This window comes from Medicago truncatula, chromosome 6, assembly GCF_003473485.1.
Source record: "Medicago truncatula cultivar Jemalong A17 chromosome 6, MtrunA17r5.0-ANR, whole genome shotgun sequence".
NCBI lineage: Eukaryota > Viridiplantae > Streptophyta > Magnoliopsida > Fabales > Fabaceae > Medicago > Medicago truncatula.
The window spans coordinates 35,984,929-35,997,673 of record NC_053047.1 but is presented as its reverse complement, the minus strand read 5'-3'; the positions used below and the strand labels follow the sequence as shown (position 1 = coordinate 35,997,673).

Here is a 12,745-nt window from a genome sequence, read left to right as displayed (position 1 = left end):
GAGCAAACTATCGTTCTCGACAATGTTTCTTCAATTTTACACGCCCTCCTACGTAAACATACAACAAATTTTGATTATGTTTTGGAGGGGTAGCACTTGGGTGACATAGAATTCGTGACATTGGTCAACCACAATGTTACAATCCTTGTGAAAGAGAAAAGAAAAAAAAACTACTCATAACATTGTGGTTGACCAATGTCACCAATTCTATGTCACCCAAGTGTTACACATAAGCAACAAAGGAACAACAAAGTGTGTCATAATACAACTGATACAATGATACCAACTAAATTGAGTCATAATACGACTGCTATGCAATGGGTTCGAGATATGCATGAGACATGCATCTTTCAAATGTAGATTTTGAACTAGACTATGAGAATAATAAGGTGTCCAAGTTTCAAGGCAAGGGAGATGATTTATTGAGTTTATGAGCTATCCTTCAAGATTGTTGTAGAATTTATGTCACATTTTGCAAACTCCAAGGGTTGAGTTTACCAAGAGATAAATCAATGAGGTTGCCTACGCTTTAGCTAAATCGGTCACATCTTTTTATTAGTTTTCTCTTATTCATTGATGTACTCAATTGTATTAGAACTATTATTATTAATGAAATGAATTAACTTTCTTGAATTTTCACAATATATCTTCATATTTTCACAAACTTTATTCATCTAAATATTTTGAATCTTCCGCTCAAAAAACTCATCAATTAAAATACAAAATTACACAAAAAAAAATTCAAGAAAAAAATCCAAAATCAAACTATAATTTCACATCTTACAAAATGTTACTAAATTGAATCAAACTTTATCTACCTTCTAATCGAAATTTTTATCTACCTTCTAATCGAAATTCATATTATTGATTACTTTCTCGTAAGAGAAGTTTGACAAAAAGTCAAAAACAACCTACCATTTCATTAAGTTTTGGTTAGTGTAGAAAAAAAATGGTTACCCCTGTTATTGCTATGCCTATGGCTAACATTATTGGAGTACCATCTCTTCTACTTCAAGCACCCTTAACAAATTCAATCACTTTCACTCTCAACACCAAAATCAAAACCCAAAAACATAAACTTTATCTCAATTTCTCCCAACCCAACAACATAACAACCTCGTTTTCATCTTCCTTATCATTATCACTTAGAAATAATGTCCATTGTTCTGTGTTGGCTTGTCTTCCTCCTGCTTCTGAATCCTCATCTTCTTCATCTTCTAATTCCCGTTCAACTAGGCTGTATGTTAGTGGTAAGTGATAAGTGCTTTGACCCTTTTCAACCTTTTATGTTTTTTCTCATTTAATTAGTCTAGAATTTTGTTGCATTTGATAAAGATTGAAACTTTTTGTTTTTTTGTTTTATGGGTCTTGTTCCAATTGTTGGGTGGTTTTGATAAATATCAACAATTCTACTTCATGATAAAAAACAATGGGAAATTTTGTTTAGAGTGTATACTTTTTATTTGGTTTTTGGATGAAATGGTACACCATGTAAAACTCACACACAATTGAGAGGTCATGGATTCGATTATGAGTGAAGGTGTCTAACCTAACAATATCATCGTCAGTTGAGCTAGACTTTATGGACTTGTTCGGAGTATCTCTATTAGTTGTATTTTTGGATTGATGGGTTCTATGGGGTGAAATGGAATTGGATTGAATAGAATAGACTAGTTATGTTTTAAAAAAAATACACTAGACATGACAATGGCAGACGCTTTAACGGCATGTTTTGTCTCTTACATTTATTTTAGGTTTTAAGTTGGTCCCTTACGTTACTGATGTTAGCATAAGTTTGCCCTTTCCATCAAATTTTGGGTTAACTCTGGCTAAAACGTCCATGTAGCCTTTCAAAACTATTCATGTGTGTGGTCCCTATTAGCCACATGGACGTTTTACGGTTTTAGATGAAAGTTTGACTAAAAGGACTAACTTATTGTAATGTTAGCAACATACGGGACCAACTTCTGACATTTTAAACGTAGGGTACCAACTTGAAACATAAAATAAGTGTAAGGGACCAAACATGCAATTAAACCATGATAGACACGTGGACATCAATATAATTTGAGAAAATTGAAGTTATTGAACATACACCCTTTAATTTGAAATGTTGGTGTTACATAGGATTTTATTCCATTTTATTCTATGCATATGTTTGGATGCTATTCTAGGGTGAATATCTAGAAGCAACAAATCCAAGCTTCCACGTCAACGTGAAAAACCACTTGGTTTTGATAAACACACCGCACAACCAAACATAGGATATTCAACTCCATTCAACTATATACGATCAATCCAAACATACCGGTAAGGACTTGTTTTCGTTGAAAGAGTTGATTTCAAATGCTAGTAATTTGAACATTAGAAACCTTTAGAATTTTCTTCGGTGGTTGAATTGGTGGTATCTTGTTGTTATGGTAGTTCATACTTCATAGTACAAGGAAATTGATTGTGTGATGGCCTTGATTTGCAGAACAGAAGTGAAAAACTAGTATTTTGGCTTGGATTATAGTGAATTCGATTTTTGACATAATTCAGTTGCAGAAAATTTGCCATTGTGATATTCCATTGTCTTTTCATCTAGCAATAATGTTTTGTTTATCTAGCAAAACAACTTCATAAAGAAAGGACATGATTTGAGCATTTTCATTGTAAATCATGTAAGCATCAAATCTGTACCCAGTTTCAATGATGTTCATGTATATGCTCTGATTTCTTTGGATTCAATAGCCATTTTCTATCTTTTCGGGATCAAAACTTGTTTTGGATTTCTGTTATTTGATTGTTTATATGCATATATTTGGACATTACCTTTACACATTGTTACTTCATGTTTCTTCAAGGGCTATCATTTCGCACAACGGAAGAGAGCTTGCGAAATGCATTTAAGAATTTCGGTCAACTTGTGGATGGTAAGAACAGAAAATTTTGACATGTTCTTTCTTGTCTATTGCAATTTGATTACAATTTAAATTTTAAGGTTTATTATATATCATTCTTTTAAAAGTTTTAACTTTTAATCAATTTGTTGTAACTGCATTCATTTCTAAAGTAAGCATTCTTTGAACTCTGAACAGTCAATCTGGTGATGGATAAAGTTGCGAATAGACCAAGAGGGTTTGCTTTTCTTCGTTATGCAACCGAAGAGGAATCAAAGAAGGCTATTGAAGGAATGCATGGAAAGGTATGATTTTAATGTTTCTTCTTGTGGTGTTTTTCTTATGGAAGCTTACGAACAAGAGCGGATTGTTGAAATGAGAAAGTATATTATTATCATGACTATATTAATGTTGCAAACTAATCAAAGTAACTAATTTTAGTTATGAAAATTTGTAACTCTCTCACTATAGCTTGGTACTGGTAGCATTGATTCACAATTCGAAAATTAAGTCTTTCAATTCAGAATTTGAATCTCAATTTGATAACTAATTTTAAGCTATTTAATCAATTTTTGACAAGATTGGAAACACTTCTGCAGTTCCTGGACGGTAGGGTCATATTTGTGGAAGTTGCTAAACCAAGATCAGAGCTAAGACAGGGATCCAAGCAATAACACAATGTAGTTATACTGAAGTTCCATAGTAAATTACATGTTCATCTTGGCTTGCAATATGCAGAAAGGATCACAGTAGAATTGGTTTAACTTCTACATTATACATTGACACTATCTGGAACCACTTCAAGCACAGAAACATGGTTGCTATTTCATCAGTCTTTGCACTATTGTGCATATATCTGTCAAACTTCCATGTCATATGTGGCCAATGTGCTTATTGACAGTGTAATTTTTGTAGTCTCATGTCAATGGCTTCAATCGAAGTAATTTTTTTTTTTACCAGTAGCAATCGAACTCGGCATCTTGTAATTCACAACATTTGCATCAACCACTTGCGCTAAACAACATTCACACAACTTCACATCAACCACTTGCGCTAAACTCTGATAGTTCTACCGAAGCAATTGATCACATAAATTTTAAGATGTTGATTATCATTTTTTTGAAGTATTGATTTAAACTTACACATGACAGTAACAATTGATACACATATTTTATACCAGAAGTAGACTAAGATAAAGGACTAATTTGACAACAAAAAAAAAAAAAGGATATTATAAATAAAAGTCAAGTACTCTGATGTAGTTCTTCCTAATAGCAAAAATAACAGTATACACAAGAAAATCTAGATATACAAGTTTGCTATGGTGGCTATTAGCACACGACACACTGAGATTTATATTCTTGCATGTTCTTGGATTTCTATAGCCAATTGTTATGACACAAACAAATGATTGATGTTCAGTGATATGTTGAGCTTATCCATGTTTCCTTCTTGCACCTCAATCATTGATTCAATCATGCAACTATTGAGACATGCATGTGCAAAAAATGGGAATTAAAAACACTGAAAACAACAAAAGATTTTCAGGTATGTAATATCCAATTTGATTGAACCGTAAAATGATACAGGCAAAAAAATTATTGGACATCATTTGCAAGATATTACAAAGGATCGTATAGAAATATTGCAAAAAGAATTGAAAATCATAGAGGCTTAACAATTAGACAAAATTAGATCACAGCTATCTAAATCAGTTCCTTATTCTCAGGAAGTTTTCTTGACAAAAACAAAATGAACATTGTAAAAAAATATGGAATAGAAAGCTATGAACACACACGAGCTCTTTGTCCCTCTCTTTCTTCCAAGCCAGCAATTAAAGAATTTTCATCTCTTTCAGCTAAACATCTTTTATATGGAACAAACCCTCTTCCAGATTTCTTAAGGACAACTCCTTCCTGACGATGTTTTTGAGTTTGAGAATCATCGGTATCTGATGAGTTGTTCTTGCTTTGATTTTCCATATCACAGACTGATTCGGTATTAGAACCAGTGCAAGAACTTTCCTCCTCTCTTGTTATTACCTTCAAACAAGGTCTAAGAGGCACAGGATTAAGAATTTGATGATTGCATGGCATGAGGTGGAAAGCTGGAAGGCCTTGGTACAAACTCCATAACGGTAAAGTTGCGCACTCGCTGACATATGGACTCTCCTTCGGCCGTTCCATGCTGCTCACTTGAGCTCCATCAGGTGTACAGATGCCTAGTGATAATTGTATATCAAGTGGCTCTGATACCTCTTTTTGGCCAACCTTCTCAACATCCTCCATTTCATTAGACTTGATAGTTATTAACTTAGTATTTTCGTCATCATCCTTCATTGACTTCTGAGAACCCATAGAGAGTGTTCGACCAAACAGCTTAATACTAGTGATTTGTGGCATATTTGCAGCGTCTTCTTTGGAAGATTGAGTTTCCTCGGAAGAAATATTCTCAGACTTCTGCCATGATACAAGATAATTTCAAAACTAGTAAGGTATGGTTTGGATAAAGAACTTACATAAACACTTGTAACATAAACATATATAAGTGTTTGTGTACAAATTATTTCTATAAAATAAAGTCAATCTGTTTTAGTTTAAGCTATAAACTGTTTTCAATAGCTATTCTGCAGAGCTTATGAAAATAAGCTAAAAACAGCTTATGAACATGTTATAAGCTGTTTTCATAAGCTCTGCCAAAACAATGTCATAAATGATTCTCCTAGATAATAAGCTCAAATATGCTAATCCATACAGGTCCTAAAATCTTAAACATAAAGTCCTATATAACCATAAGCTAAATCAAAGAATATCAAGCAGTTTACCATACCATGCACATAAGTGGTTTTGAGTCGGTGGATGGAATTGAAGCTAGAGATCCTTTCTCTTCCTCCTCAGATGGTTTGGATGTCTGGCAATCGTTTTCTTTCTCAACAGGTGACAAGCTGACCGGGTGAATCTCGGTGGTGCAAGAATTTGGAGAAAGACATCTATTAGTCTGCTCAGAAAATGCTGCCGACCCAAATGCTTCCGAACCAAGTACAGAGGTTGGCGATTGGGTGTCGTTTTCTGCAACTGACAGGTTAATGGATGGAGATGTTTCTGATTCATTTGGGACCAACTGTCCTTTGAAAGAGTCAACTGATTTGCGAGGGTATGGATGAAGGGGTTTCCTCTTCGGCCGAGGAGGAGGTATGTCAATTGGCTGAATAGGACTTTCAGCACTGCCATCAGGTTCCCGCACAACCTGCAACCAAGTGGATATTAAGATCATGGAATGCTGAAATGGAATAATACATCTTCAAGGTTATTATGTTATTAATTGAAGTGCCAATGATCAAAATCCTTTCCTTAAAGTCCAATTAAAAAATCCAAATCCACGTTTATAACCTTCCTCAACAAGCAATAATTATCTACTGAAAGAAAAAAATATATATTAACCTTAGAGAAAAACTTTTGAGCATGGCTTCGAATCTGAATTGCAGTTTTGGACCCTATATGTTCTGCACGAAGATTAAGAGGACTTTATATCTAACTAGAAGACGTGGAAAATCATTTATTGTAAATTAATACAACCAATTTTAGTACATAAATTTTACCTTCAATTTGACGCCAGCCACGGCCATATAGTTTCAAAGCCTCAAGGAACTTTTGATGCTCTTCGTCGGTCCATTTCTCCCTTTGTTTAGTGATGGTATACGGTTTCCTAACCTGTTGAAAATTGAAATAAGTTTCAGGTAAAAAAGTAAAGTTGAAACAAAAGGGTAGTTCTTCAATTGGAAAACAATCAGTGTTGTCAATAGCAGATCACGGAAAATAGCAGTTAGTTCAAACGCCGTTACGCAAATAGCCGCTATTTGACAGCATTTTGTACGAAACAGCGTATTGCAGAACAATATCGATCTGTTCAAATTTCACTATGCTATAGCGGCTATTTTTTTGGTTGCAAAAGCTATAGCAACTCTATAACAACACTTGAACAATATTTCATTATGGTTTGTGAAAAGTAAAACAACCTTGGGAGCAAGGTTGTTTCCGACAGAAGGTATATCCTGCGACTTCGCATCATTTTCAGACTGCGATCCACCTTTGGAATGGCACTTACTAGCTGTTCCAGTTGACTTTGTGCCTTGAACTTGATCCTACATTCAAAAGTAGCTAATGAATTGAAAAACCGTTTTGACAACAAAAAATTGAAACCAAAAGATAAAGACAAGGGATTGGGACTAATTTCATGATGAAAGAAATTGATGCTCACTAGAATATGTTTGGTTTAAAGAAATTGATGAATTCATATTGAAAGTTGAAACCCTCTTTTACTATGAAAAGAGGAAAAAAGTCTCCGGAAGAGTGGAGGATTGAATGTAAGATGGATGAAACCTGCTTCATACCAAGCAGCAGCATGTTAAATAGACCTAAGCTTACTCCTCGCCCCGTTCAAATCTCACATACTAACTCATGCAAATACACTCACAAAAAACCAAATATTCAGCAATATTTCAGTAAGAACACTATGTCAAATAATGTTATACATGAAAATTATCAACTGAGGTGCTTACAAGATTCAAAGTATAACATACTCTTCTATATAACCTCACTCCAATATTCTAGGGAACAAACAAGGAATCAAAAGAAATACTGATTTTCTATAAATTAACCTTATTTAGGTAAGCACTTTGCATAACCAAAATGATTCAGCAAACAATTTCAACTTGTTACCAATGTTTTAAAATCCGAACCAAAAGATTCAACAATTTCAACTTCTTACCAATGTTTTAAAAACCGAACCAGAAGATTCAAACAATTGAACCTTTCAAAGCAGTTGAACCATGAGCCAAAGTCTTGTTGATTCCATGTCTGGTTCGATTTTTAAAACATTGGTTCTTATAGCCAATCCATTCTATGGAACTTTTTTAGCTTCCCTATGGAATTGAAATACTCTACAAATACACAAACAACACATAGATTCTAAAACACATGTTTTTCCTTAAAAAGTACAAACACAAATAAATACTATTTAGTACATAAAACACATAGCTTCTAAAGCACATGTGTTTCTTAACCAAAAAGAAACTCCCCCTACTCCCTAGTCTCATATACAACCAAATAATCGTTTTTCAGGTTCATTGAATAACCGACATCAGTTATCCGTTGTTCAATGAACTGAAAAACAAATTTTTGCTTAAATATAAACGACCAGATACATCAGTTATTGAATGAATGAATGAACCTGAAAAGGAATTTTTTTTGAGACATGTAGTATATAAGAATCAACCTTACTTTTTTCAGAAAATGCAAAATTAAGATAAAAAACATAAAAGGGTATTCAAAAAAGGCTCAAGTTTGAACTATTCATTGTTATATACCTTATTCTCCATTGTAGCAAATTCAGAGCCAATCCAGAACACCCTAACAATATCAGCTGCCACCAATCAAGCAACACCAAAAGAAAGATCACATATCAATATTCACAATCTTTTCTACATAATTATAAATAGTAATAAACAACAGCTCAGAATAAAATTCTAAAAATAGAAAGTAACAAAAAAAATTACAAACAATCCATTTCATAAATCAGATCAATCAGATTCTGAATGTTAAGAACTAAATCCAAACAAAGATTGTTTTAATAATATAAAAAATGAAGAAAAAATGGATATACCTTGAAATTTCAGCTGAGTCAACCGATTTTGTAACTCTCAATTTTCAAGTAAAAATGCAAACTTTGTATGAAAATTGAGATTTTCAGAGAAAAACAAAGTGACCCAGATGAAGAATTTGGAGAGAAAGAGAGAATGAAGCAATGGAAGAAGGTTGGAGCAAAGAGAGAAAGAGAAGAACACAGAAAAGAGAATATAAATAAATTAAAAAATAATATTTAATTTAATTAAAAATTAAAAACAAAAAACCACAGAGTGACACGTCAGATTAAAAATATTTTTGAGAAAAAATAAAAATTGAAAAGAAATTTCTAAGGAGGGTTCGAGAAAACATTTGAGGTTTGTGGCTGAAAATGGTCTGAGACAAAGGACACGTGTCGTGTTGTTGTGATGTGTTATTTTTTATTGGGAAAATAAATAAAATTAAATTGGTAAAAAGAAAAATTAAGTGGTTCAGATTTTATTTGTGGAAGAGATTAGTGCAGAGAAGATAATTGAGAAGATATTTTTTTGTTGTTTTTTAGTTTCCCTTTTTGACTTATTGTTTTTTGTGTTATTTCAGTTGCAGTTATAGCATGTGAATCTCACTCGCTGTTCTACTTTAGGATTTTAGATTATAAACAAAATTGATTAATTAAAAGAAAATATGGTTTGTTGCTTATCATATTGTTGGTCAGCTGAGCTCTGAAATCTCGCTAGTAAAAATATTGTCCGGCAAGTACATTCGAGCATCAGAATTGAACTTTGAATTTTCCCTATGTTTATTTTAAATGGCGAATCGTGTTTTGTTGGAACGGTTAGCCAATCTCACCATTTTTTTTTTTTAAATTGAATATCCTCCGTGCACAACTGCGAAGACAAATTTCTCAAGTATTGCAGGACCTAAATGAGCGGCAAACTTTCCATAAAATTTTTAAAACTATTGCATGCCTGACTGAATTTGAACCTAAGATCTTGGTTAAGTTAAAAGAGACATGTGTTATCTTATCTAATCACTCTTAGGTATCTCACCACTTATTTTAATATCACCTCTCGTATTGATACGCTTATTTTTAATAAGAGCTATGCTAACTTGTGCCCTAAGAGCATAAGTTAAGGAACTTAAAATAGAATTAAATAATAAATTATATATTGAAAAGATGACTTTTGAAATTTTTAAGATTTTGAATACATAATTTCTAAGACAAAATTTCTACATTTTATTCCTTAATTTATGTCAAATATAACTCTTACACCTAAACTAAGGAGATCTCGGTCAAACTCCGATCTATGTCTCATCCAATATTGGATCAACCATAACAAAGATTAGTCTCATAATGATTGGATCAAGAGATCTAACGAGTCAAACAAGATCTAACGAAAATTTAGTTTTTCCAATAAAAAGATTAATGCTTATATGTTTTTAACACTATGCACACATAACTTATAAGCACATTTTTACTACAATATACTTGATCTCCAAATAATATCCTTAGATATAAATGATCTTCATATATGTATATGACCGTGATAACAAATTTTAAGAAAATTATAGTTTAAGAAATATAGTTAGGTTAAGAATCATAAGTCGGTAAGTATAATTCAATTGATAATATGTAGAGGTCGAGAATCGAACTTCAAATTTCTCCTCTATTCATATTTTTTTTTTAAACAAGCTCCTCTATTCATATTTAAAAGTGTGAGTCCAACCACTGTGTTGTGTTATTCAAAGAAAAAAAAGGTTAAGATTCATAAGAAAAATAGCTACGATAAAAAAAACCTAAGTTTTGTATAAAACTAAACGATATTTTTATGGTTAATTACTTGGTGACCTAAATTTACGAATATATTTTGTATACTCACTAAAATATCGAATGCCGTAATTATGGTGAATTATAATAAATAAATTGTAGGTTTAAATAGTTAAATTGTCTATGTAAGTTTGCATGTTTTTTATTTTCATCCCTGTATTTTTTATTTTTGCAGAACAAACCCTATAAGTTCTAAACATTGTTTTTTGTTTTTGTTGTCTTCATTCGTTACAAAAACGCATATATGATTAACGGAGTGTGACATGGCAGTGGCTAACTCATGAAAATGACCTATCTTTTTTAAATCGTCCTTAAACTATATGTTTTTTGCAGTTTTAGTCTTATCTCCCTATTTCCAACTCCAGAAACGCACAGAAATGACAGTTTTAGTCCAACCACCTATGCTCAACCATGAAATAAAAAAGAATAAAACATGTGGGTATAAGGAATCTACTTTATTCAGTACACTAACCTCATTTCCGAGACATGTTACATACCTGAAACATGTCTTAGAAATTAGAGTTTTTCTTGGTTTGTGTGCATTTATGGAGTTGGAAATAGGGAGATATGACTAAAACTGCAAAAACATATAGTTTAGGAACGATTTTGTTCGATTTAAAAGAAGTAAGACCAATTTCGTGAGTTGGTCAAAATACAATGACCAAAAATGTAATTAAGCCAATTTAAAAACATTGGTTATTTCATCTTCTTCATATATGTATTTCTTCCTCCATTTTCATCTTAGTCTCACACCTTCACCATTTCTTTTACCCAATCCTCCATTTTTGCTAAAAAAAAAATAACATAAATCATAAAACTATAAAATTCCCATGATTTCCACAAAAGTATAGTTTTTTTTTTTTGCACTATGATTTTTTTTAACAGTTGCACAATGATTACGTTCTTTGGTGATTAAACTTCCAAGATTATATCCCCTTCAACTCTAGTCTTTGGTAGCAAACAAATTTGCATTCTCTTAAACATAACTTGAATATTCTTCGTATGAATATTCATCTCCTTCTCCCATTTTTGGAAATTAATTCATCTTCTTCAAATTCATAGTTCATAAGAAATTATATTACAAAAATCCAACATCAACAACATGATCTTGTCAACACACATCTTTCACTTCCACAACATCTATAAATCCACACACTGCAGAAATTGACAACAACATGTTGATAGGTAAGAAACGGAAAGCACCAGCATCACAAACAATATATTTAATTTGATTCAAAACAAATGTTGGTTGTACTCAATGAGGTTTATTTCAAAAAATGATCATCATGAATCTCATAAAGAAAAACCCCAAAATCAAAATTGAATCCAAACAACAAAAAACCCCAACCTAATTTTTTAGCCCCAATCTAAAACAACTCAGCGATGGTGTTTAAGGAATGAGGGAGGGAGTTGAACTCTTGATGTAATGATCGTTGGTATCGTTGTGGATCCGAGTTTGAATACATTGATGTTTGAGAATGAAGAGGTATTGTTGATTTTTTTACGTATTGTTGATTTGAGCTATTTAATTTTCTAGTGGTCATGACAATTAATTAATAAAGATTTTAGTCAAAAAGTATTAGTCTCAAACAGGTTTTCTCTCTCTCTCCAACAACCCTAATTTTTTTCTCTAGGTTTTCTCTTGGGTGATTTTGGGACAATTTTTGACCTCAAATCATCCCTCTTCATATTTTTCTTTTTATTTCAATTTAAATAAGTGATTCTTTTACATAGATCTAAGTTTTTTCTACGTGATTTCGTCATTTGAGTGTGGCGGTTTGTTGTTCGTCGTCTTGTACGGTGTTGTTTGATTTCTCGTATCGTTGCGGTGTTCATTTGATTCATATTGAAAGATTAATTATTCAATCAAAGATTTGAGCGTCAATGTTGCAGATCCGGAGGCATGGAAGACATGGATACTCCGGTCACTTTAATTTTATCATGTATTTTTGTAGGCATTATGCCGTTATATGCGATTAACTTGGATGTTGTGAGTTTGTTCACAGATTCATCCTTTACGTTTTTAGCGATGTTGAATGATGTAACCTATCGATTTGAATGAATGAATATCAGTTTGTTTTTGTCAAAAAAAAAGATTTTAGTTTGAGACTTTTTGGATCTGTGTGACTCATCATCCACTTTGCCAAATCAGCATCGTCAACAACTGCTACATCACTCTCCGTTAGCCACATATGCGTTTTTGTAACGGATGAAGATGGTAAGGACCAAAAGCAAGCGAAACGTTTAAAAATTACAGGGTTTGTTTTGCAACAAAAAAGATACATTAACGAAAACCAAAACACGTAAACTTAAAATGATGATTTAACTATTTAAACCTAATTTGTATCTCTATGAAACCTAATTCAACTAGAAATGATGATATTGTTATATCGAACACTTTTAACAAAATTCAG

At 32.4% G+C, this 12,745-nt stretch overlaps 2 protein-coding genes across 3 annotated transcripts; one reads left to right on the top strand and one right to left on the bottom strand.

Moving 5' to 3' along the window:
- Positions 1–861: 861 nt before the first annotated feature.
- Positions 862–3,920, top strand: LOC25497346 (organelle RRM domain-containing protein 6, chloroplastic). Of its 2 annotated transcripts, none has more exons than XM_013597367.3 (4): positions 862–1,250; positions 2,847–2,915; positions 3,081–3,187; positions 3,463–3,920. In XM_013597367.3, the coding sequence occupies exons 1-4, from the start codon at positions 950–952 to the stop codon at positions 3,493–3,495; spliced, it is 510 nt and encodes a 169-aa protein (XP_013452821.1). In that variant the 5' UTR covers positions 862–949; the 3' UTR covers positions 3,496–3,920. The 2 variants fall into 2 exon arrangements, with proteins under 2 accessions (XP_013452821.1, XP_013452820.1); XM_013597366.3 differs by having other exon boundaries at positions 864–1,250; positions 3,482–3,915.
- A 503-nt stretch (positions 3,921–4,423) lies between these two features.
- Positions 4,424–8,716, bottom strand: LOC25497345 (protein REVEILLE 7). The gene is made up of 7 exons (XM_013597364.3): positions 8,544–8,716; positions 8,248–8,303; positions 6,898–7,023; positions 6,481–6,592; positions 6,323–6,384; positions 5,712–6,128; positions 4,424–5,341 (listed from the first exon to the last, which is right to left on the bottom strand). The coding sequence occupies exons 2-7, from the start codon at positions 8,257–8,259 to the stop codon at positions 4,667–4,669; spliced, it is 1,404 nt and encodes a 467-aa protein (XP_013452818.1). The 5' UTR covers positions 8,260–8,303; positions 8,544–8,716; the 3' UTR covers positions 4,424–4,666.
- Between the last annotated feature and the right edge of the window lie 4,029 nt (positions 8,717–12,745).

Coding starts and splice junctions, on each gene's coding strand:
- LOC25497345 (XM_013597364.3), bottom strand. Junction 6,593..6,897: donor GAAACAACCTTGCTCCCAAG/GTTGTTTTACTT, acceptor AATTTTCAACAG/GTTAGGAAACCGTATACCAT. Junction 6,385..6,480: donor TGGCTGGCGTCAAATTGAAG/GTAAAATTTATG, acceptor ATCTTCGTGCAG/AACATATAGGGTCCAAAACT.
- LOC25497346 (XM_013597366.3), top strand. CDS start 950: ATGGTTACCCCTGTTATTGCTATGCCTATGGCTAACATTATTGGAGTA. Junction 1,251..2,846: donor AACTAGGCTGTATGTTAGTG/GTAAGTGATAAG, acceptor TGTTTCTTCAAG/GGCTATCATTTCGCACAACG. Junction 3,188..3,481: donor TTGAAGGAATGCATGGAAAG/GTATGATTTTAA, acceptor ACACTTCTGCAG/TTCCTGGACGGTAGGGTCAT.